Source organism: Symphodus melops (assembly GCF_947650265.1).
Source record: "Symphodus melops genome assembly, chromosome: 4".
Classification (NCBI taxonomy): Eukaryota; Metazoa; Chordata; class Actinopteri; order Labriformes; family Labridae; genus Symphodus; species Symphodus melops.
The window spans coordinates 19326552-19351600 of NC_136694.1; the positions used below are offsets into that span (position 1 = coordinate 19326552).

At 38.8% G+C, this 25049-nt stretch overlaps 3 protein-coding genes across 3 annotated transcripts; all 3 read right to left on the minus strand.

Annotated features, from left to right (window-relative positions):
* Positions 1-835: 835 nt before the first annotated feature.
* LOC306822834 (solute carrier family 2, facilitated glucose transporter member 11-like) lies at positions 836-5219 on the minus strand. Its single transcript, XM_079342074.1, has 10 exons — positions 5183-5219; positions 4421-4545; positions 4164-4293; positions 3809-3957; positions 2708-2895; positions 2487-2597; positions 1763-1864; positions 1607-1682; positions 1393-1520; positions 836-1298 (listed from the first exon to the last, which is right to left on the minus strand). The coding sequence occupies exons 2-10, from the start codon at positions 4491-4493 to the stop codon at positions 1104-1106; spliced, it is 1152 nt and encodes a 383-aa protein (XP_079198200.1). The 5' UTR covers positions 4494-4545; positions 5183-5219; the 3' UTR covers positions 836-1103.
* Positions 5220-9225: 4006 nt separating this feature from the next.
* Positions 9226-17530, minus strand: slc2a11a (solute carrier family 2 member 11a). Its single transcript, XM_079342075.1, has 12 exons — positions 17458-17530; positions 17158-17256; positions 15527-15687; positions 14205-14329; positions 13881-14010; positions 13646-13794; positions 13337-13524; positions 12578-12688; positions 12161-12262; positions 11298-11373; positions 10755-10882; positions 9226-10467 (listed from the first exon to the last, which is right to left on the minus strand). The coding sequence occupies exons 1-12, from the start codon at positions 17482-17484 to the stop codon at positions 10249-10251; spliced, it is 1515 nt and encodes a 504-aa protein (XP_079198201.1). The 5' UTR covers positions 17485-17530; the 3' UTR covers positions 9226-10248.
* Positions 17531-22667: 5137 nt separating this feature from the next.
* Positions 22668-23748, minus strand: LOC306822494 (uncharacterized protein). Its single transcript, XM_079341576.1, has 2 exons — positions 23392-23748; positions 22668-23305 (listed from the first exon to the last, which is right to left on the minus strand). The coding sequence occupies exons 1-2, from the start codon at positions 23524-23526 to the stop codon at positions 22742-22744; spliced, it is 699 nt and encodes a 232-aa protein (XP_079197702.1). The 5' UTR covers positions 23527-23748; the 3' UTR covers positions 22668-22741.
* Positions 23749-25049: the final 1301 nt, after the last annotated feature.

Genomic DNA, 25049 nt, shown 5'->3' on the forward strand with positions numbered 1-25049 from the left:
GTTAGCGCTAAAGCTAACCTTTCAGGTACTACTAGCTTGTACTTTCCATTATAGAACTGTTTGATTTATTGTCTGAAAAAGAGACTTGCTGGTATTTCATTTAAGAGTCATGATAAAAAACACAAATTGCACTGCTGAAGTGCCCTTGAGCAAGGCGCCGAACCCCCACCAGCTCCGGGCTGCGCTTCTTGTGGGGGCAGCTGCTGCACTCGGACGTCTCTCCATTAATGCATGTCCACAGGCCCTGCTTGTGCACGTGTGTGATTCAGGCCTGTGTGTGCAAGAAGCATGTCTCTACAATAACAGTGTGAACCACAATGTCCTCCTCGGGGATTAATAAAGTATTTCAATTTTTTTTTTAAAAAGTGTAAAAACATGACTCGACAAATAATGAATTCTAATAAAATCATTGTGATTGAACTTTTTTAGCTTTGAGCTTCTACAAAAAAAAAAAAAACTGCTGTCTAATGTATTGGTTGGAATTATGATTTTTTAAATTTCTTCTCAGTGAAAATAAAGAGAATTCCTTGTGGAAGAGTGTTTTTTATAACCTTAGGTTAAGTATTGCAACGTTTACTTTATGAAAAATGACTGATACTTCTTACACATACATAACTAACACTTTAACCACACAAGTCAAGATTTCTTTAGTCTGCAGAAAGTTAAAAGAGTCAAAAGCCTTTTTTGAATATTGAAAAAGCTTCTTGCCAAGTGTTTGACATTTGATGATTCAAATTCAAAGTGACAGAAATACATGTTTTTTTTAAATTGATACGCTACAATCCAGAAGCATGAAATAGAAAAACGGAAACAATTAAAGCAAAAACATTCAAAGGGTGTAATTCTTCATGGTAGATACAGAACACACAACAGTATTGAGGTTAAATGAAATGCTTTGATTTTTCATGTTACTGCAAATTCTAATTTTCTTCTATTCTCTTGTGTTCAGGATGTTTGTATAGATCTGTAAGATGGTTATACTAAAGTAAATACATTTATGTTGAAATAAAACAAGAGTTTTTTGAGAAGCACTTTCATAGCTTGGACTGCTTAAATGACAAATTAATACACGTGACAAGTAAAGTCTTTTTTGAGGAAAAAAGTTAAAGTTTAGTTGCAAGATCAATGTCTGTGTTTGCAGGGTCAGCAACCCTGTTCTTGTAGTTTAGTTTATTAAAGTCCTCCATTATTTCCACCATCGTCTTTCCTTTGGTCTCTGGGACAAAATATATCAGAAACGCTGCACTGAAAATTGAGTAGGCCACAAAAATAAGGAAGCAGAACTGCCCAAGTCCTTCCTGTCAAAAACAAAATAGATTGTGTTTAATACATTGATGTGCTTGTAATGTATGTGATAGAACATATAGGTGTGTTAAACAACAAGGTTCTCACCACAATGAAGCCGAATGACATCCCCACGAGGAACATGCCCAGCCAGTTGATGGTCCCACTGATGACGTACGCAGAGGGACGCCAGGCTTGCAGGAAGAGGTCGGCCGGAAGGGCCATAGACACTCCAGCTTAAAAGGAAAGTATTAATATTAGTATTAATTCATATTTAATAAAAACCTCTGTTCAATGTTTGAGCATTGAGTAGAAAACTTACATGGTCCAAGTCCGTAAATGCAGATCACACAGAAGATCAGAGCAATGTTCACATATGGGATCCATGAATTCAGATGCTGCATGAAGAGAGAATTATAAGTAGCTGATCCTCTACAGCTCAGTGTAGAGAAACATGCACTGCAGGAGATATCTGAACCTTTATGGACAGCATGGCGGTCAGCACAGACATGGTGACACCCATCAGCAGATAGCCATAACCCATCAGCTTCTTTCTGCCCGCGCGATCTATCAGGAAAGACTGAGACCCCAAAGGAAAGGAGAGATTAACCAAAACACCCAATTAAATTTGAGTTCTTAAGCTGCAAATCAACATGTTGCACAACAATCCTCTACATCATCATCTGCCCTTATATTTCTTCGATTAAAGAATGGATTGCATTTTTCAAGTCATGTACCAAAGCATCATTGTAGAAATGGTAGTTGTCTGTATGTACTCTCTCTCTCTCTCTCTCTCTCTCTCTCTCTCTCTCTCTCTCTATATATATATATATATATATATATATAGACACACGTACTGTATATATACGTATATATATATGTGTGTGTGTGTGTGTATGTATATATATATATACACACATATATATGTGTGTATAGATAGATAGATAGATAGATAGATAGATAGATAGATAGATAGATAGATAGATAGATAGATAGATAGATAGATAGATAGATAGATAGATAGATAGATAGATAGATAGATAGATAGATAGATAGATAGATATTGCATGTTAATCGCACAATGACCTGTGTCTTAAGATGCATGCGTTTAGCTTGTGTTTTTTTGTTAGTTTGTGTTGTCTTCCTTTAGGTGACAGTATCATTTCATGTTAACGTTCAAACTGCTTCACAAAGATACATACACACAATGTGACAGTGATGAGCTCTGTTGCTCCAATACCGATGGCAAAGTAATGCATTTGGTCCTCTGGCACTCCGGACTCACGAAATATGTCAAAGGCGTAGAAATACAGCTACAGTAGAGAATGAAGAATAAAGGATCATGAAACTGGACATATAATGCCATTAATAAAACATTTACACTATATTTAAATGGTGCAATAGAAACTTGAAGTGAACGTACAGCGTTGATGCCACAGAACTGAACACCAGCACAGGGGATGGCCAAAGTCAGTAGCTGCCACCTCACACAGCGCGAGGTGAGGACGTCCTTCACCGTCTTCTTCTTCTCTCCCTGTGCACTCTCTCTCTCTTTCTGCATGTCCTCTAGCTCCAGCTTTAACTCGTCCTCCTGCCACAGCCACTGTAAGGCTTTTAGACACACACACACACACACACACACACACACACACACACACACACACACACACACACACACACACACACGCACACAAAACACAGACCCAGTAGGATTATAATGTTGTTGTTGATGACCTGTTAATATGACTTAATAAAATTGTAATAGCATACTTAGTAAACAGCAAAATCTCAGGTACAATGAATAATGTTGTTACTAGATAAGATGTTCTCAAGCACTTTACTGAAACACACATATAAATGTAATTTTTAAGTATAAGTATTTTTATTCAATGCAATGTTATATTCTACTCAAAAGACCCAAACTGTAAATCCTGGGTAACTCAGGGAAGACCAGAGACATGTGCTTGGCACAAATGAAAAAGAAGAGTCTAAAATCTCTGCTGTGCAGTCTGAGGGAAGCTAAAAAGCATCTTGAGTAGCAGACCTCCTTAACAACCAATTTGTAGTCCAGTTGAAGAAGACAAAGGATGCGAATTATTCAAAATAAAATTGAGACATTGAAGCTTGAAGCCGCCATTTGGTAGCAGTCATAAGCAACGGCTAAAAAAAGCAGTATGTCTTCTTTTGTTGTATTGTAAAAAAAAAACAACATTTAATTTTCTTGTGTTGTAGTGAAATTTAAGCTGTTTGTGAAAAACTTGAGTCCCGTTACAGCAGTGAAGACCACAACAGCAGATCTCCCAAGAGACGACAGCGGTGGCAGGCATGAGCTTTCATGAAAACGATAGCAGATGATGTGCATTTAATTCTTGCCATGGTAGCAGAATGGACAGAATACAGGCCCAGCAGTAGGATAACTTTGTCTTACTTGCCTTTGTGGCAATCACATTACGGATGAGGTGTAAAAGTCATGTTTTGAATGGGCAATGTAAAACAGGCTGTACAGTCTGATGTGTCCACTCACCTTTTTTACAGCCTTCAGTATCTCCTTTGTCAATGTAAAGATAGCGAGGGGCCTCAGGGAAGAAAAGCAGCATAACAAACTGCAGGATGGCAGGAATACCACTAATAGCTAGGAGGTACGGCCACATATCTTCTGTACCCATCATCTCCCTGAAAGTAGAAAACAAGGGGTATGAGTGGTGAAGTAGAACAGGTAACTATGTAAGATAGGATATATGATGTGCTCTTCAAACATGTTAATGAGAAAGTGAAGGACAACCAGATCTGGGATTGGTCAACAGCCACTCTAACTTGTTTGAAGCTTCCCAGTAAACATTAGTGAGTGAGACTTAAAGGTGCCTGCAGTCAGCTCTTACTTGATTCCAATTATTTGACCCGTTATTTTTCCAAATCCGATGAAGATTGAGCTGGTTAGAGTCAGGAAACCTCTGAGTTTCTTTGGAGAACATTCCCCGAGGTACATGAGGTGTACACTTAGGCCAAGACCTGTGGAACAAGACAGGCTGAAGACAACCGAAAACGTGACAAATAATAAAGGAAACATTATACACACAAACACACACACACACATACACACACACACACACACACACACTGCATAACCAATACTTACCCACATTGTATCCGTACAGAAATCTTCCCAAGAAGATCATCTCAAAAGATTTGGCCATGCGACTGAAGAGCATGAGAAGAGCAGCGACAATCGCCACAATGTTGTTGAACAACAGAGCTTTTTTCCTGCAAAATCAAAAACCAAAGATCTATAATATGATTTATGAAAATGAACATTATTTGGAGTCATTTCCCTTTTTAGGAGTACTAGCTTGTAAAAATCCAAATCTATTTTTATGATACATTTCCATGCAATATGACGCTTTTTGCATCACATGAAGAAAACTTTCAAGCAAAGAAAAACATATGTTTCTCGTCTCAGGGCAAAATGAGGGTTGGATTCACGACCATTCAACACTACTACCATGTTTCTAATGATACACAGCTTCATGTAAATGGGTGAAGTATCCCTTTAAGTGCTACTATCAGCAGCCTATTAGCTTTGCTTAGCACAGTCTGGAGGAAGTCATTTGCTAGGCTGTCTTATCACCAGATGCAGGTAGGCACAAATTTTTAAGCTACGGAAGAGCCATATGACTAAGTGACTTCCGGCTGATCTGGAAACAGACCAGAGGCAGATATGAGGTGAGGTGAATTAATCTTGGTTGCTTAAATAGCTCTTCTAGCTTGTCATATGACTAGAACATAACAGAGCTGACAGTTTAGTCAGCATGTGACTTAGCTTTACAGTAAGTAGCCTCCCCTCAAACAGCTACCATACCCCATCCTTCAGGTCCAATCAGCCACTATCTTTTACACTTACAACTAATGCACACATCTTTTCCTCAATATAATCAAAATGGATGAGTTAAGGGGAACCATTTCCCTCTACATTTCATTTGATTAAAGACATTTGCGAAAGAGACCAAACCCCTTTTTCGTAGAATGCTGTTTACATTTATTTCTGCTGTAGAAGTCAGCGTATTGATACAGCATGAAGAGATCAAAAACTACAATATGGCATCATGCCACTTCAGGTGACTGAACTTGTGGTTTCAGCCCTGTCACAAAACTGAGCACAAATGTCACTGTTAAACCGACACTGAGACCTAAAATGTTCATTGACTGATCCCTGCTATTACACAATCAGTCTCCAGTGATTATTTTTGGGATTATTCCGGTTTGTAGTTTATTCAGATTATGATCAAAGCAGTGTAATAATTTCTTAGGATCTTCCACACATGATTGGCATCACAGAGTATTGAAAAATAGAGACATCATGAAGCACTTAAGCATTGTGTTTAAACCTATTGTCTGTCTCTCACCGGCCATAAGTGACAGGAAGGCTGCCACTGTGAACAGCCCCAGCCCAGGCTCCAATACTCAAGACAGCCACGATGAAGGACCACATGAGCTGGTTTGTAGAATCATCTACAGGAGCTCCATACCTCGACATCCACGTGTGGTTCACGAAACTCTGAACATGCTGCGAGTGTTCAGAGGAGGATGTGTTGAGAGTGATGAGATCAAGTGTAAGGCAATGAGAATTTGATAAAGCCAAGTAATATCTTTAGATCTAGCGACCCACACTTGTAGAACATAATGCATATTGTATTTTTGGCAAACAGTTGATCAGCCAGTAACTAACAGACTCTACCTTCTTTGACCTTTCTTATATTGTGCACACATTTAAGGGAGTAAAAAAAAGAAGCTACATAAATCTTACCACTGCTGGAGAAGCGATGACGGAAACTTGAATCCCATATTGAAACGATCCTCCAATTCCCAACACAAGCGACAGCATGTAAAGTCTCCAATACTGCAGCTGAGATTTAAAGTGAAAAAAGATTTATTTAACATCCTCCATGTCTATTGAACTACAGTAAGAGTCAGAAAAACCTTTGATTGTACATTCCTCAAGGCATATGGTGTAGACTTCAACAAGAATAAGTTCTAATTATACAGTATTTAAGTTTTTAAAGCTGTTAATTCTTAAGAAGGAAAAAAATAATAATCTTCACAGCAAATTATTTGACCAACACAAGAACTGCACTTGTTAATTCAAAGCATAATAAGTGAATTAAATGATTATGAATATGATGCCTAGCCGAAGCAAACCAGACAAATATAATGTTCAAATGAGCTCTACATGGATCAGCTTTGAAATAAATTGATTTATATTGTGTAGTTAAATACACATTGGATGAATTTCTTTGTTTGATTAAGAATTTTCCTTTCACACTTTAAAGTTGTTAATTGCTCACAACTTGTGAGTATACTTGCCTTGCAGTAAGGTGTGTTTTAGTAGTCTACTAAGCATTGCAGATAGATTCAGTTTTACACGTTTTTTGAAAGCCCTAACTTGGATACAGATCTCCTGCCACATATATAATAGAAATAAGTACATTTACCACTTTGGATCAGACTTAAATACACATTCAATTACCACCTATCTGACACTATATGTTTAGTTGAAAAAAAACCATGCATGTTGTACTCCATAATATAAAATAAAACATTTTAGAGTGTAACTTTTATCTTTCTTTTTTTGTTTGCCTTTCATGCCTCAAGTGCAGTAGTCTGTAAGAGTTTAACTCATATTTATTCATTTGAATGTAAGAAATAAAGATATTAAAGCCAAGTGAAGTTACAAATTGTGCTTGTGTTTTTCTGTATTCAATGTCTAGATGTATAAAAATACATCTTCTTTTACCTAGCCTATTCAAAAAGTGCCCTAACAGTTCATTTGATGCATTGTGTTTTGTGTTACACTGCAGAAAGAGTTTTTAATAAAGGCAGCTCTGTAATGAAATAGTGTAATCTTACCTTTCCTGCAGCACCGTCCATTTCTGCACTCTCAGTTGATGTCCACTGATGAGGATGCGGAGGACGAGCATATATGAGGCATTCTACCCACAGTTACACATCAATGGACTTGAGTTGTTCATTCATGTTATGAGAGCATGATCGTCATGTTTTGACGTGGGTGATGATGCACTTGATTCAACATGGTCTTCATGTGATAGTGACAAACGTCCTGTCGGTGTACTCTTTCTTCTCGTTAGGCATTACTGAGAAGGAGGGGCTGTCTAGTGTAAAATCTTCAAACCGCACTATAGCAGTACCATCAGGAATGCACCGACTAGTCAGAATGATTTTTTTCAGAATGTGCTCTACAGCAAACAATGTGTGACGATTTACTGTAGTTTAAATGCAAGTTTCTTTCAATCTTTCTAATTGTTTGTATCTTGTTTATATGAGTGTTATGGCTAGGTTCCCCCTGCATTAAAAAGAAAACAATATGCAATCAAATATTTTTGGGCTTATTTATTGAAAAATTTTAATTGTGTAAATAAAACTGTGAAATCTTCTGCATTAATGGTCACAACTTTTTTTTTTACTGCAAAGGAGTGTATCAGAGCGTAAAGTATTACATAACTGCTTTTCTGTGCAACTTTCTTGTAGCCTTCTGTAAAGCCTAAGGTCCTGAGAGCAGTCAAGTTTGCAGACTCTGAGAAGGTCAGTCTCTCCAATGTATTTCATTGATTATTGCGAACCAATCATCCATTGATGGGGTTTTTCCTGCAGTCTTTTCTGTATGATTGCTTTCTTAGCTGCAACCAGAAGGACTTTATAGAAATATTTATCGTCTGACATTAGATTATCTGGGATTTTGCCCAGGTATAGTATAGTAAAAGAGCAGTCTAAATATATTCTAAACATGACACTCATTTCCTCTGTAACCTCCTTCCAAAATGGCTGTACCTGTAAGCAACCCCAAACACGTGATCTGCCATTGAATTATCACATTACCTCCAGCTTTTGTTCTGACCCCGAGAACCCCACACCAAAGACCCCAACATAGGAGTTATAAAGAAATAAATAAGTTCTTCCAGCAGATTTCCTGCCAGGCCCTTAAATAGGTTGTTGTCCTGTCCACTAGCCTCATCTCTGAACAAACTCTGCCCTCTAGTGTCCAGACTCGCTCATAAAACCTCAGGAATCAAACCCCTGACTTTGTGGGTGAAGGACTGACTACCACTAAGAAACAGCGCCCCCGGAAATACTTTTCACAGATTGTTTATCGGTGAACTGTCAAAATGCAACCAGAATCACAAAAGGCATGCTTTATTAAAATAAATCTATTTTATATATCAAAAAATTGGATGTTTTTTTCTCTTTAAAAAAGCTTGCTTAAACTATGCTAGCAGCTAGCAGAGCCATGTCTTTGACCGCTGCTACTTAGACAATATTACCATAGCAACAACAAAGGCTCTTACTCGACACTCCAAGTCATTCTCCTGTTTTCCTGACAATTTAGCCTTCATATTTTCCATACACTTTATTCATAATATTATATAAAACATGAACAAATGTAGCGTACATTTCAGTTGCCAATGGCATGTTTACAAAGGACCAATAAATTGTGTGTTTTTTTTTTTTTTTAGCAAGTGATTTACATCAAATTGTTTAATGTTGGTTGTTAAATTTCTCCATTTAATTGGTATATACATTTCATGGTTATTTGAATATATTAAAACGTTGAAATTATCTATCTTTTCACGTTTCTCTGTTGTTCATAGCAGAATACGAGGTGTACCATTTTCCCAGTGGTGCCTGGTACAAAATGCCAGCATGAGATGTTGTGACTGAGAGGAAGTTGTAATTTCTTTGTTTGATTTTTTGCTTATTCTCTCTGGTGTATATTGTAGGACAGGAGTGTTTATGTGTCAAATTGGGCGCCATGGCATTCTAGTGAGTTCACAAATTATAAAACATGTTATAAATGATGCTGTGTGTACATATGTTTCACTGTTAAAATAAAAACAAAACAGAGTGACACCATATACATCTTCTTGGCTTTATTTTTTCCAGATTCAAAAAACAAATGTCAAAAATCATCAAATTAAACATGAGTTCATACAGTCTTCCCTCTTTCCATCCTCCTGTAGGCCTACTTGGTTACGTCAGAAATTAAAGTGTAGACTATACTTGAAAACAGCTTTGAAACCAGAGGATACAGATGTTTTCATATATACTAGGCTGCTTGTCCTTTGACATCAAAAATATGTTTAATGAAGTACTGTGAGTGAGAATAAGTTTGTGGGAATGTGTGTGTTGATGAAAAGTAACATCTGTGTTCGCCAAATCGAACAATTGATAATTGATTTAAAAAACGTCTTTATTCTTTTGACACTTAAGAGACAAATTGGACGTGACTTTGTAATATTACTTGACGTGAAAGGCACCTTTTACCATTGGTAAGCTCAATGAAAAATTCATCACATGAAGCAAAACAATTATTGCACACTTTCCACTTTTGTAAAAACACATTAAAGTCCTTACACAAAGAAGATACATAACTCAAAATACATTATTCTTTATATGATTCACCATCTACCACACAGCAAAGGCTTCTGTACACAGAAGATCTATATCTAGATAGAATGTGCAGAGTAACCTGACCTTTGGCCTCCTGAATTAGAGGATAAATCAGACAGAATAAACTGCCTGTAACACGGGTAAACCTGTACAACCATACAGTGCAAATAAAACAAGAAAAAACTTCACTTACAAACACTTTTATAAATAAATGTGGTATGTGAGGCTTTTGAGGCAGTGATGATTACCATTCCTCAGGATGAACATCCATTCATTTCTCAATCAGTTACAAGCTATTTTGGATGTTTTCTGTTTGTCACAGCCAGCCTAATAATATATTAGAAGCTAAAATATCAGTTTAGAAATCCAGAATAGCAATTTGGTGTAATGTAAGCAAGTTCATCCACATTCCTGTCAATCGTTTATTGACTTTTTCCTGCAGGTCAGGTCAATAAAAGGCAGCACGGCAGATCAGACTGGTGTGTTTAGGAAACAAAAACATCCTGACTACAACGCCGTGGAATGACACACTTCCCCCAGCTGATACTGAGCTTGAGTTTGCGATTCGTAGTTTTTGTCCTGGCCTTTGAAGTTCATCTTGTGAAATTCACTGGTTATGGCAGACAGAGACTTGCCCTTGGTCTCAGGCAGAAACAAGCCGACATACAGCGCAGACAACAGACAGACTGTTGCAAAAGGCACGAAACAGTACTGACTCAACTCACTCTGTGGAAGAAAGAAAAAGAATACTGTAACACTTGGTATCAATCCATTATTATAATCCAATGAAGGCAGTATGTTAACTGTACGTGTATGTATCAAGGTATTATTGTCAATAAAGCAAAATGCCCAAACTCTATGACAAGAAAGAACCTAAGTACAAGAGATAAATGTTGTTTTATCTGTTTACACCTGCAGGACTTCAAAGTATTTGTATTGTGTCGTCATTGTTAAACAGGCTTAGAGGTGCATGGATAGATATGACAGCTGGATGGTTCAAGCTACAGACTGACCACTAGAAAAGGGAAGATCATTCCAATGATAAAAAGGTTGAGCCACATCATGGAGCCAGCGATCATGTAGGCAGCAGGCCGAGCCGTTTGATTGAAGATCTCCGTTGGCAGAACACCAGTCACTCCAGCTGAAGGTGAATAGAAAACACATGGAGCAGAGTTAGCTTCATTATCACATCTATAAAAAAAATAAAGATTGTTGAAATGAGCCACTACACATGGGGTTTGATTATCTCACCCATCACTTCTATGTTGTCTATGTAGTAGGATACTCTTTAAAATCATACCGTCCATAAAAAAAATCTATCTCTTTGTGCTTGTCTTTTGCATTGTTTATGCTAAACACTAAACACAAGTGCAATACAAATACAATTATTAATCTATGATAGCAGAGATATTGTAATTTGAGTTATCAAACTGTCTCTCACAGTAAGGGTTCCAAAAAGTGGATTCAGGACCCCCTGCAGGTTTGCAAGACACCCAGAGGGCATCAATGGGTAAAATATGACAAAAAAAGAAGACTTTAGTTGAAGTTAAACTGACCAGGTCCCATGCCAAAGCTGAGGATGTAGGTGAAGACGCAGGCCATACTCAAGTACGGCATCCAAGATATGTAGTGCTGTTTCCATGTAGAAGAGGTGAGTAAAACATCATCAGTAAGCAAAAAAAAAAATCACATCAAACATTCACTGATTAGAAACTCCTGACTATATGAGCGTTACAAAACAATAACTTACTACAATAACATTCATTCTTAATGTACTAAGTTATATTTCCAAAATAACTTGATTTTTTGTGTATTTTGTATAAAAATGAGAAAGGGGCTAGACAACACAAAGCATACAAGAAATAGTGTTGGAGGACAGCAAGGAAAACAAATAATCAGAGCTGGTTAAAGTTAAACAAAACCATTAAAAAAACAGAAACCAACGGAATGTATAAAAAGAAAGGGAGACAACGTGAGTGTCCTTTGAGTGTCTTTGAGAAGGTGACAAGTGAAATAAGAGGTGGTGGTGCACCTAGTAGTGTAACAGGTTATTTTAGGGATAGATGAAGGGGAAGACTCATGATGTCCCCCTAGTGGACTAACAGATACACTGAAATAACTTAGTAAACTGCATTTCTACTTTGCATGTTCCCTGTAGTTGTATTTGAATGAAGTTTTCTAAAAATGTTATTTTTTTACCTTGGTGCATTGCAGTTCTATATATACGTGGGTGTTGCTGCCAATTAAACAGAAACACAGGTAGCACCTGAAAAGGACCACTGGGTTAAAATGTTTTGGTGTTTGGTAATCTTTTGTGACACTGAGAGAGTGTATGGGCTTGTCTTCTTTTTGTCTTTTCTTCTGCTAGACTATGCGGCCTCCAGTGTGTAGGTTTCGTGTGTGATTTAAAATACTGAACCTCAAAACACAAAGCGATCGTGAAGACGACAGCCCAGACAGTCATGAGGATGAACCCTCCCATCAGCATGAACCTCCGACCTTTGCGCTCGATTAGCAGGTTCTGAAAACATTAAAAAGAGCACATCGTTGTTAGTGACAAATATGATTGCAAAAAAAAAAGATATACAGGAACTGCTTCTTTTCTGTTCTAATCCTTTCTAATTCGTTGTTTAAAAACCAACCAATAAATGTGTTTGTACTGTGGGAAGAGTAACATATAATAAGTGATTTAATTTGTGAAATGAAATGTTAAACCTGTTCTATGTACAGTGTTGAGCTGTAATTAGTCTTTGTTTAATCTTTTAGAGGAATGCAAACGACTCTCTTCTTTTGATACTAACCAGTTACATAACGTGTTTCAATACTGGACACTTACACACATTATACAGGCTGTGAATTCACACGTCCCAGTGCCAATGGTGATATATTGAATTTGACCATCAGATACTCCTGCCTCTTTGAAAACATAGTACGCATAGAAGTAAATCTGAAAGAGATAGAACATAAGAATACATAAAAGTACCGCAGAAGATCATTTCAAGTGCTTTAGCTGGTAAGCCGATTATACCAGATTTTTGTACAAAGAGCAACTATGTTAATACCCTGTGACCCTCCGAGAGCTGCCAAGCATGCTGTTGAAATCCTTGAAACACAATAGTGTTAAGTCAGCATTTTTGTGCAGGACATTTGTGGCAGGTCTTTAAAGTTTAGATGTGTTGTTAATGTTCATACACAATGCAAGTAACTAATGAATCATCTTCGCCCGATATTCAAATTCAAAACAATAGGCTGTCTTCCCATGGAAACTACAGAAGGCCTTGGTGTTTTATCTCAAGTGTACATTATTAATATGACCTGCAGTGATGTAAAAAAAGCCCCGAACACAACAGGACATGCTGACGGATCGTCTCAAATTTCTAATCAACCATCTGACAGCGCACAGGGAAACTCTGGCCAAAACAACACCAGATACTGTTGCTACTTGGTATCACTGACTCGGATCCTCATGGATTAGATAACAATCGTTTCTAAAGAGAAACCAACCACATCTCAGAGACACAAAACTGTTCGTAAAAATCTTGCTGGTTATGACATTGACGCCATTGTTTTGAAAGAGAGCGTCGGCTCTTCCTACCGAGTCGTTTCCACAGAGCTGCATGGCACTGCTGATGACCATGACGGAGATTAGCTGCCAGCGCACAGAGCGATCTGTGAAAAGTTCCCATGGTCCGCACGGCTTCATGCCTTTGGTTTCAGCCTGTTCCTGCAGGATCTCTTCAAGCTCCCCGCTCTGGACCTCACAGCCTCGCAGACGTCTCAATGCTACCCACAGAACACACACCATATATACATCATTCTTGTCGGTGACAGACAGAACAGAGAAACACAGAACGTATTTATAGACAAGTAAGTGTACAATATAAGGCCATATTCAAATACCCACCATTAATACAAGCCTCCTTGTCCCCCCTGTCGATGAGCAGATATCTGGGGCTCTCTGGGAACCACGGCAGGGTCATAAGCTGCACAATGCCGGGAATGGCATTACTGGCAAGAAGATAATGCCAACATGGTTCACTGCCCAAAATCTCTCTATCCATAAAACAAATAAAATCATTGTGTTATTGGGAAAATCTTTCAAACATGGCACATACTTACTTTAAGCGAATGTGTAATACCTGAGTCCGACCACTTGTCCCAACACAACGCCAAACGCTGTAAAAACAGCAGATGACAGAGATATAGCTCCTCTTAAGTGCTTTGGTGCACTTTCTCCAAAATACATTGGCTGCACATTCATGCTAATACCTGCAACAACAACAACAACAACAAAATGTTCAGCTGTGAAGTATTTCATCACTTTCCACCACTTTATTATATCACCACTGAACTCAGCTCTTGTTTCAGTCTCGTATATACTTATTGAACACACAGTTTTTCAGAGGATTATATGACAACATAAGAGGTAAAACGTGAATAATTTACTAACACTAATGACATACCGGCATTTATTCCAACCAGGACACGTGATATGAGGATCATCTCAAAAGACTTAGCAGCTCTACTTGTCACAGCTAAGAGTGCACCGGTCATGAGAAAAATGTTGTTCAGTAAAAGGCATTTTTTCCTGAAAAGAAAAGAGGTAATAAATATACTGTACTCGGAGCAATTTTTGGTTGTCAATTAGAGATGAAGTTGTGAGCAATCAAGTCTTAAGACTTAAATATGACCCTGTTTCAGGAAGCCCATGAGGGTAGATTTATAGTTTTAAAATCCTAAACATGCATTGATTCTACTTTCTCTTTTCCATAGAGCACTAGAACTGTAGTTCACCTTGGGTGGAACCTTACACAAACTATCCAGCTGGGGAACCAGTGAGATATGCATGCTCATGTTTTATTTGCTCTGGCAGATGTGTCTGATCCCCCTGCCATTATGAAAGGTTTTCAGTAAACCGGATTCAGCTCTTGTTGTTCATCTAATAAGTGTCTAGTTTGAATACAGTGACTGACAAAGAAAAAGCCATTTTCTGCATCATTGTGTACAACACAGTTGACCCTGATATGGAAAGACCTGAACTGATGATTTGTCTGTTTTAAACCAACTCAAAGTTGGTTCGTTGATATTTAAAAAAAAAAAAAAAAAAGTGCTGGTAAGTAAATCCTAAATAAGATCCTAGAAAATGTATATGTTCTTTAGCAACAAGGCACTATTTATATACAAGGTTTCAGGACTACAACTAAGCTACCTAGCCTAGCAGCGTCTGCGCTACGCCACATTTTCGTTTGCCCTGATTGGTTGTAGCATTTAGAGACATTTTGATTTTGTGCCCTCTGTTAACGTAACTTGGAAACTAAAAGGTAACTGAATTGCAATGTGAAAGTCTTTCACAATGTCATGGTGAGTAAAAACTTACTAGAGCATCACATTTGTGTTCTTCCTTAACTGGAAATAGTCCCAAAGAAACACTCTCTGCTTTTTCAGTCAACTAAATATAAAAACTAAAGCTTTAGTGTATTCATTTAGCTTTTAAAAAAAATGAATAATTCAATCTATGACCATTTAATGAAATCATTGTCAGTAGTAAAGAATGGACAATCCCATGTTTGTTCAGGTCTAAGAACAAAATACAGCAGTTAAAGGGAACATAAGGCTCTATGAAAGCTATGTGATGCATCTGTGTTTCTTTTATGGTTAAAAAATAAAATAGAAATGCAACTGACTATTTTCTTAATCATTCAAAGATATGTACATAAATAGGTGTATCATTAACTCACTGCATATTGCAATGAAAATCTCAGTGGGTAATAATCGAATTGATTACCTCCCGAAGCGTATAGTCATAGGTCCTGCGATTAGAGCCCCCGCTAAGCCCCCCAACGAGAAAATGGAGATAATAAATGTCCAGACCAGAGTCACCTGGTAGTCCTCCAGCTGGATGGTCCAGCGTTCCAGGAATGTGTCATTGATAAAGGTTTGAATATACTGTGAGAAAGACAAAAATGTTAAAATATCACCAAGTTAACCAAACACACGCACACGCAAGTAGAAAAAAAAACTATGAGTAAAGCTGACACTTATTACCTCTGAGTTCATTTCTCAGTCAGACAGGCTGTTTACATTTTCATTCATTCAACTGAATGATTTATTGACTGAGCAGAGCAAGAACACCCTCTGCATATGGCAGAGTGAAGTTGAAGAATCATCTTGTAAAGAATCAAAATGTCAGTTCATGTTAAATTAAGTACTTTCTAATTCTGCGTGCATGGAGATCAGACACTGCACCCACGTATGAATGCTTCACCTGGAGAGACTGAGGTTTCATAATGAGGACAGGGGAGACATCTTTAAATGTGGGACCCTATACTGCAACTGCTTCAAGAAAGTGATTCATATGTTGGTTTCTGTGACACACCTTGTTGTGTATATTTCACACTTTATTTCTAACACTATACAGATTGTTTATTTGATTTTCTCTCTTTTAAACTTATATTTATCTTTTATTGTTATGACTGTGGCCTTTGCTATCTCCTAATTTTATACTAGACAAACTTCTATTTCTGTTTTTGGGGTGGGGGGATTCTTTTTCTATTTGTTTCTGTATTTGGGGCGGCTGTGGCTCAGTGAGTAGAGTTGTTGTTTCTCAATTGAAAGGTTGAGGGTTTGATCCCCAGCTCCTGCGAGCAACATGTCAGGTGCGTCCTTGAGGAAGACACTTAACCCCTCCCCTTCAAGCAGCTCAGGCGCGCCTGCCCGGGAGCAGCCCACTCCCTCAGCGTGTAAACTCAGAGTGTAAACAACGTTGAGGGATCAATACAGTACATTTTCTTCTTCTTTTTAAACGGGCTAGACATTGTAAAACACTTTTCTAGTCTTCTGACTACTCGAGCCCTTACCACACCTACCCATTCACACGCTGATGGCAAAGGATGCTAAGTTTCTATCAGTATTATATATTCACACACCACTGTTGAAGCAGTAAGAGCAACTTGGGGTTAAGTGTGGATGCAGAAGCTCAGGATCAAACTCCCGACCCTCAGGTTGAAAGGCAACTGACTTTACCACTGAACAACTTGAAATAAGATTAAGTTTATTAAACAGTTTGTCAAAATATAACACACACACACACACACACACACACACACACTTACTAAAACACACTTTGTCCTAGAATAAGTAGCTTATCTATTGTATAAGTATATTTCACTGATAAATTAATCATTTTTACATTCATAAAAGTGTGTGCCTCATCACAAAATAGATGACACAGCTCATGACACATAGGCCCTGTCCCTCCCCTCTGAAATATCAACATTAATCCATCAGTGAGCAAGCACTTGGCAACAGAACTTGCTTGATTGATCAACACTTATTGCAAGCACTTTGAAATCACACTCTGCATGAACACACAAACACACAAATACAAACATACATACTCAGACAGTGAAAACTTACAGTTGTGGGAGCATTCATTATTGCAAGGTTATAGCCATATTGAAGAGTTCCTCCAAAGGCTGCAGACGCAACCATCAACACCAATGTCAGAGAACTGCCCTATAGATAGATAGATAAACATCTTCCAGTCTTTTTAAAATCAGCACAAATAAACAACACAGCCAAACAAGCCACAAAGTTATCAAGCTTGTTTGCCAGACTTTTTTTTTTTTTTTTTGCATAATGCCCAGATCTACAAATAAAAAGGAGATTAAAGAACATTGGATACTTATCGCATAACTTAAATGTAGGCTACTTTACCTTCTGTTCACCAGTATGCGACGACATTGTAAAGTGCGTGAGTAAAACACACAGGTCTGCTTACATCCTCCCCGGCAACGATGCTCTACACGTTTTAACACACACTTCACGTCACGCTTGAGACGTGCACGTGACGTGAAGCCTTTTATGATTGGCTGAAGTTGTGCAAATCATAGGAGTGGGAAAATAATTGTCCAACTGAGACTCTTGAAGTGCCAAAAAAAACAAACAGGAGACGACGTATTTGGAAAGTTTGTGCTTCATGACATTGAATGTATACCTGTGTGGCATGCATAGTGACGTTTGTGACGTTTCTTTTTGCTTGATGTCATGTTCAGGTGGCAAGGTGAAGTCCTTAATATTGATAAATCACCCGCAGACACTTGCTGTTCGAGCGTCTTTTTAGCGCAAATTGTAACACTTACAGAGTATATTATCTCATTTATTACTAATATTTTTGTGGGGATATAGAAAAGGCATTTTAATCTCAAATGAAAGCCTTGACACGACATGTATACGAACAGTAAAATGTTTCTATTTAAAACAAAGTTTCACATATTTTTAATTAAAAGCAGCAATGATTTTAATCCAACGTGTCCTTTGGACCCCGAGCAAACACTTCCCATGCTTTAAATATAGATAGCAGTAATAGTCATATACATTTAACTTAATATATCTGATAAAATGTACTCAAATATAAATGCTCCTTGATTTTGTGGCAACTACTCAGGTAACTTTCAAACAAAAATGTTTGAGATGGTATATTTTGGTTGCATTAAATATGATCTTTATGTTTATGTAATTGTAAATTATGATAATAAATGAGTCCAACTCAATAGTATTAGCCAGTTTTTTATTTGAGGAGCATTTCATGTTATGTTTGTGCCTTTTTTCTTATTTTGAGTTCAAGTGTGGATGATTTAAATAACAATTTCATTTGGTTGACAAAAGTTATTTTATACTGTAATGTTTATGACAACTTGTGGGTGTACACTACGCGTAATATTCACAGTCTATGATGCTAAACGAAATTAGCAAGCAAAGTAATACACAGAGACAGAGACACAGTAGCAGCAGAAAGTATTACATGTTAGGCCCACTTTAGGTGTTGTATCTGAATTAACATGTCTTGTTGATTTGGTTGAAAGGTTAGTCTGATCTCTTTCATTTCTCTCTCCTTGTGTTCTTTCGTGTGACCATGCCACATTAAATCACATGAGAACTGGTATTATTATCTTTATAAGCAATGCTTTCGATATTGTATATTTCTGATTGATTATAAATGTGCTTTTGTTGTTTGACAGAGCAACACTGGAATAATGCTGCAGAGAGGAACAGTGAAAAGCCATACGACAGTCATCTCTCCTCTCCACACTCCTAATAGTTCAGACAGGAGCTAAGAACTAAAACAGAGTCCTTCCTTTTTCCTGAAGTCAAACACATCACCAGCTGGTCAAAGGACTTTTTTAAAAGGTCTAATGAAGCTGTGACAACGGACCTACACATTTTCTTACCTAAATGTGTTGATGCATATTTTTAAAGACAATTTGTTTGTTTTGTTTGCTCAGTTGTAAAATGAATCAATTTATGAAGAAGATCCTCTTCCCCTTACTACACAGTGCACTTCTAGGACACACACATATTAGAATGAAAAACACCTGCCTTTATTACATCTGTGTTTTAAATACCGGTAACTAAATTTGCAGTATTATTGCAAAAATTGTTGATATTCGCCCATATGCTCCGATATTGACGGCGACAAAGCTAGTCCGTCTCTATCGTCTCAGATGTTTTAACTCCAAAGAAATTCAAGAAATTACATTTATTGCATACTTTACATAGTTTAAAGCAGACTCTAAGCTATGTCTGTTTAAACCTTTTGAGCTGGACTCTTTGGGTCACCTTACAGTTTGTTTATTGTTGTTGTTGTTTCAATTTGACAGTAGCAGCATTCATGTTGACATTGCCCTTACAAATAACACTAACTTTATTTCAATCCTTCATAGGTTTGTATTGCTTATTTTTTCTATCACATTAAAGCATATTTTAGGCAGTTGTGCATAGCCTCCAGAATAATGAAGTTGTATTCTTCGTTGCATTGATATAAATCTTTAAATGCTGAATTTAGTTATTTTATTATATGTTGTGCCAATTTATTGTAAACTGTGATAAGTTGAAGTAACATCAGAGTTCTTATCGCCCAACCTCTGACCTCCCCACCAGCCCTCCGTCTGGGTGTGGGAGGCATGCGGGTTCAGCGGAGGTTGCCCGAAAAAATCAGAGGGATATCATCATTATTGCAACTATCATCCCTCGACAGGTTGACCTCTTTTATCCAGATCAAGACAAATGCATGATATATTTTACCGTGATATCTACTTCATGTTTTTGTTTAAATTTGGTTCATTTGTTTGTGTGCTTTATTTGAATCTACTCAATTTAAACAAGTTGTTCTTTAGCAACTGATTTTCATTATATTAACTTTTAACAAAGATAGGTTTAATTAATAATGATGTGTGCAATCTGTTGCCTCAATTTTATTGAGTAGTAAATGTGTATCTCTTTACGTAAGCCTGAATTAACCAATTTGATAGGATAACAAGTATAACCGTGCAGTGCCTTCTTTTGCTGTCAGTTTCATAAATGTGGTATGCACATTTGTAGTTAATCAAATAATCAAAGACTTCTACAGATGTACTAATTCAATGGTTTTACAAACCACCAAACTATTTTTTCTATTATATTGTCATTTTTTATCCTATTTAATGACATTCTCTTAAAAAATAGTATAGTAGCAGTAGTAATATTACTATTAGTATGTATTGCAGAGTAATGTACCAAAATTGTGCCCTGTCCTCTCTGGCTTAGGCTATTGTTATATAATATATCCATAATATCATTTAGTTTCAGGAAACATGTCACAGCAGATGGATTTTGAATCATGAGAAATCTTCTTTACTATAAGCTAATTTCTGCATGGCTACACGTAATTCTCAGTTATGTGTCCAGAGGGATGGCCCCCTTAAAATCTAATTGCCACCCCTGGTGCCACCACAGTATCCCAAACCAATTTCAGAGGCAGGAATATTCTGGTTGTGTTACAACAGACTGCTGAAGTTTTCTTTACATGTCAGTAATATATATTTTGTTTTTTTGATACTCTCAGTTGTAAATAATTACTGTGCACATCTGTTTGAGAAAGGGTTCTAGGAAAAGAATAAGTCTATCAAAGTTGCAAAGCATTTACTAGCAATTTTTGTATCCCAAACCTATGCCAAACATAGTATTATTGCAAGCAGACAGTGTGCAAGACTTTGCAATTTTTTTAAGTACTCGAAATTGTGACCTTGTACATCTCTTTATGTCCTCAAAGACTGAAGCTCAGAAGATACATGATGCAAAGTTGTCTCAAGTACAGATCACTAATTGGGAAAGAAAGGGTAATATGAAGGTGCATGTGTGCACAAAATTCATGCCACCCCTGCTTGAGTTGATGCCCTCACCCCAGTCAAAAAAGTGTGGATATGTCTCCACATTAATGTTAATGTTTTTCCAGTGGGAATGCTGCTAGAATGTTGCAGGCAATAAAAATGTGGTTATGGGTAAAGATGGCACTGCTAACGCTATGTCCTTGTTTTGAGAATCATAAGACAGAGGGGAATTTATTTCCTATTGACAGCTGGCATAACATTGAAAAATTGAAAATTATAAGTGACCTGAAGTACACAAAACATTTAATAGAGTAACCAAATCTACTGTTAGCATTCCTGGCTAGCAAAACCAAGCTAACATAGCTAACACTTTTTTCTATTCTTCTTTTCCTTTCCCCCTGAGAAAATGTTAGTTTAAAAAATGATTAAACTTTAACAAAAGTCTTAAAAAAGGGTTTATGGTAAAAAATGTTTTGGTTCATTTGCTTATCAATATAGAGGAGGCGGAATGATAGTAATTTGTCAGAGGCCCTCTATATTATGTGGAAAATGGGCTGTAAGACGTCATAACATACTAGCCTGCAAATTGTAGCATGTTGAGGGAGATAGATAGATAGATAGATAGATAGATAGATAGATAGATAGATAGATAGATAGATAGATAGATAGGCAGGCAGGCAGACAGACAGGCAGACAGACAGACAGACAGACAGATAGATAGATAGATAGATAGATAGATTGATAGATACTTTATTGATCCCGAGGGAAATTCAAGTGGCTGCCATATGAAAAACCTAGGATGAAAACTCCACTGTCAAGTTAGTCAATCGAAAAACAGAAGAGAGTTATGTACTGAAAACTCTAAATGTAACATAATTAATTGAGTCCAGGCTCAAGTCTAAAGGAGACCGAGCCTTTGCAATCACGGCCCCCGACTTTGGAATGACCTGCCTGAAGAGATAAGCCGAGCAGATTCAAATCAATTCTAAAAACACACTTAACTTGTTTTATGTGAGTTCACCTTTTAAATGTTTTTATTGCTATTATTTTCGTCCATTCTACTTCTTCTTATATTGTTTAACCCTTTTGTCCACTGTTGCTTTTATATATTTATTTAACCATCTTTTTTCTTCCTTTTTATCATCATTTTTGTTATTAATGCCTGTGATGTGATGTCACCTACTTATTTTATTTTTATCTTTAATTGCATTTTCTTTAATTGTTTTACTTTGTAGCTTTAGCTTCTATTTTAGGACTGACTGTTTTGTTACTGTTACGATCTCCGACTGGATCGGACCCAAAAGCACCACTCGTAAAACAAGTTCAAGCAAGTGTCCAATTTAATAAACAATTAAGTGACAGTGAGGGGGAGGGGGTGATGAATCCAGGAATCACAATGGTGAGGTGAACACTCGGTCCGAGTGTGATGTGAGTCTCCAATCCCGTGGTGCAGTTCCTCCTGAGAAAATCAGCAGGCAGTGAGCAGGTAGTGAAGAACACACACGAATCCAAACAACGACGATCTAAAGTGGGGAAGCACAGAGGAGTTAGTTCCCAGCTTAACCAAGCCAGATAAATAAGCAAACAAGGCCGTGATCCACAAAACACTACTACCACACTGGTAGACGCAACGATCTGGCGCCGAGGCAGAGGAATCACAGGTTTAAGTGCAGCCAGGGTTGATGAGGAGATTCGGTACACCTGGTGCAGCCAGCACCCAGTTAGCCACGCCTACAGCCACACACACAGAGACTAACAGGGGAAAGAAACACGAGGATCACAGACAGGGAATACAAACAACACAACGGGGAAGGAGGGACCTGCCATGATGGGATCATGACAGTACCCCCCCCTTAATGAGCGCCTCCAGGCGGTCCACCAGGCTTGTCAGGATGAGCTTGATAGAAATCCCTGATCAATGAGGTGTCGAGAATCAGAGCCCGAGAGATCCAGCTCCTTTCCTCTGGTCCATACCCCTCCCAGTCAACCAGATACTGAAACCCACGACCCCGACGTCGAACGTCCATGACTCTCTTTACAGTATAAGCCGGATGGCCATCAATGAGTCGGGCGGGTGGTGGGGTGACGGCTGGAGGGCATAAACTGCTGGAGGCTACTGATTTTAACTGAGACACATGGAAGGTGGGGTGGATCTTGAGAGCACTGGGAAGCTTAAGGCGAACAGCAGAGGGATTGATGATTCTTTCTATGACATAAGGACCAATAAAACGAGGGGCCAGTTTCTTGGATGGAACAGAGAGTGGAATGTTTTTAGAGTTAAGCCAAACCTGTTGACCTGGTCTAAAGTCCGGAGCAGGAATCCGATGACGATCCGCCATCCTGCAGTTCAGCTCACGGCTGCGAAGAAGAGCAGCCCGAGTCTCTCTCCAAATTCTGCGGCCTCTGCGCAGGTTAACCTGGACAGAAGGTACGGCAATCTCTGTTTCCTGAGCAGGGAAGAGAGGAGGTAAGTACCCTAATGAGGCCTCAAAGGGTGACATACCCGTGGCAGCGCAGGGGAGGGAGTTGTGGGCGTATTCCACCCATGATAGTTGAGAATACCATGAGGAGGGATTGCGGGCGCAGACGCATCGTAGCGCTGCTTCAAGGTCCTGGTTGGCTCGTTCAGTCTGGCCATTAGTTTGAGGATGATAACCAGAAGACAAACTCACAGTTGCTCCCAGCGCCCGGCAAAACTCCTTCCATACTTGAGAGGTAAACTGTGGACCACGGTCGGAGACTATGTCGGAGGGAATCCCATGGAGGCGGAAAACGTTGTCCACAAGGAGCCTAGCCGTTTCTGTGGCTGTTGGTAGCTTGGGAAGAGCCACAAAATGAACTGCTTTGGAAAAACGATCCACAACCGTTTATATGATATTGTTACCTCTCGACGGCGGCAGACCAGTCACAAAGTCTAGAGCAATATGGGACCAAGGACGGCCAGGCACTGGGAGTGGACGGAGGAGACCAGCCGGAGGACGATGTGAAGCCTTTCCACGGGCGCAGACGGTGCAAGCCTTCACATATTCCCTGGTGTCTGTGGTTATGGTGGGCCACCAGAAATGTCGACGGATGAGACACAGGGTTCGAGCAATGCCCGGGTGACATGCAAATTTAGAAGTGTGTCCCCACTGAAGGACCTGGGAACGAACAGTGTCAGGTACAAACAAACGACCAGGTGGACCTCCACCAGGGTCAGGGTGTGTCTGAAGTGCTTCTCTCACCTCTGACTCAATCGCCCAGGTCAATGATGCCACCAGGCAGGATGACGGCAAGATGGTGTCCGGAACGGCTGGTTTGTCTTCCAAGTGGATGAACTGCCTGGAAAGAGCATCCGGCTTCACATTTTTACTACCTGGACGGTAAGTCAGGGAGAAATTAAAACGGCCAAAGAACAAAGCCCATTGAGCCTGTCGGGAGTTTAGTCTCTTAGCTGTTTGAATATAAGCTAGGTTCTTGTGGTCAGTCCATACCAAAAATGGGGTCTCAACTCCCTCCAGCCAGTGCCTCCATTCCTCCAGAGCCAGTTTTACTGCCAATAGTTCACGGTTGCCCACATCGTAGTTTCTCTCAGCAGTTGACAATTTTCTGGAAAAGAAGGCACATGGGTGTAATTTATTATCACCTGCTGAACGTTGGGAGAGCACCGCTCCTACCCCAATATCCGAGGCGTCCACCTCCACAATGAACTGTCGGGAGGGATCAGGCTGCACCAGAATGGGGGCTGACGAAAACCTCCTCTTTAACTCCGAGAAGGCCTTCTCCGTCGCACAAGACCAGAGGAAAGGAACAGATGGAGAGGTGAGTTGAGTGAGTGGTGCTACTATCTGACTGTAGTTACGCACAAACCGTCGGTAGAAATTGGCGAACCCCAGGAATCTTTGTAGCTGTTTCCTAGAGGAAGGGGTTGGCCACTCTGTCACCGCCTTGACCTTATCTGGATCTGTCCTCACCTGCCCACTCTCAACAATGTACCCAAGGAACGAAACTGAAGACGTGTGAAATTCACATTTCTCGGGTTTAACAAACAATTTGTTATCCAGCAGTCTTTGAAGGACTTGGCGGACATGGGTTATATGTTCCTCCAGGTTACGGGAGAAAATAAGAATGTCATCCAGGTAGACGAACACTGACCTGTTCAGGAAGTCTCTGAGAACATCA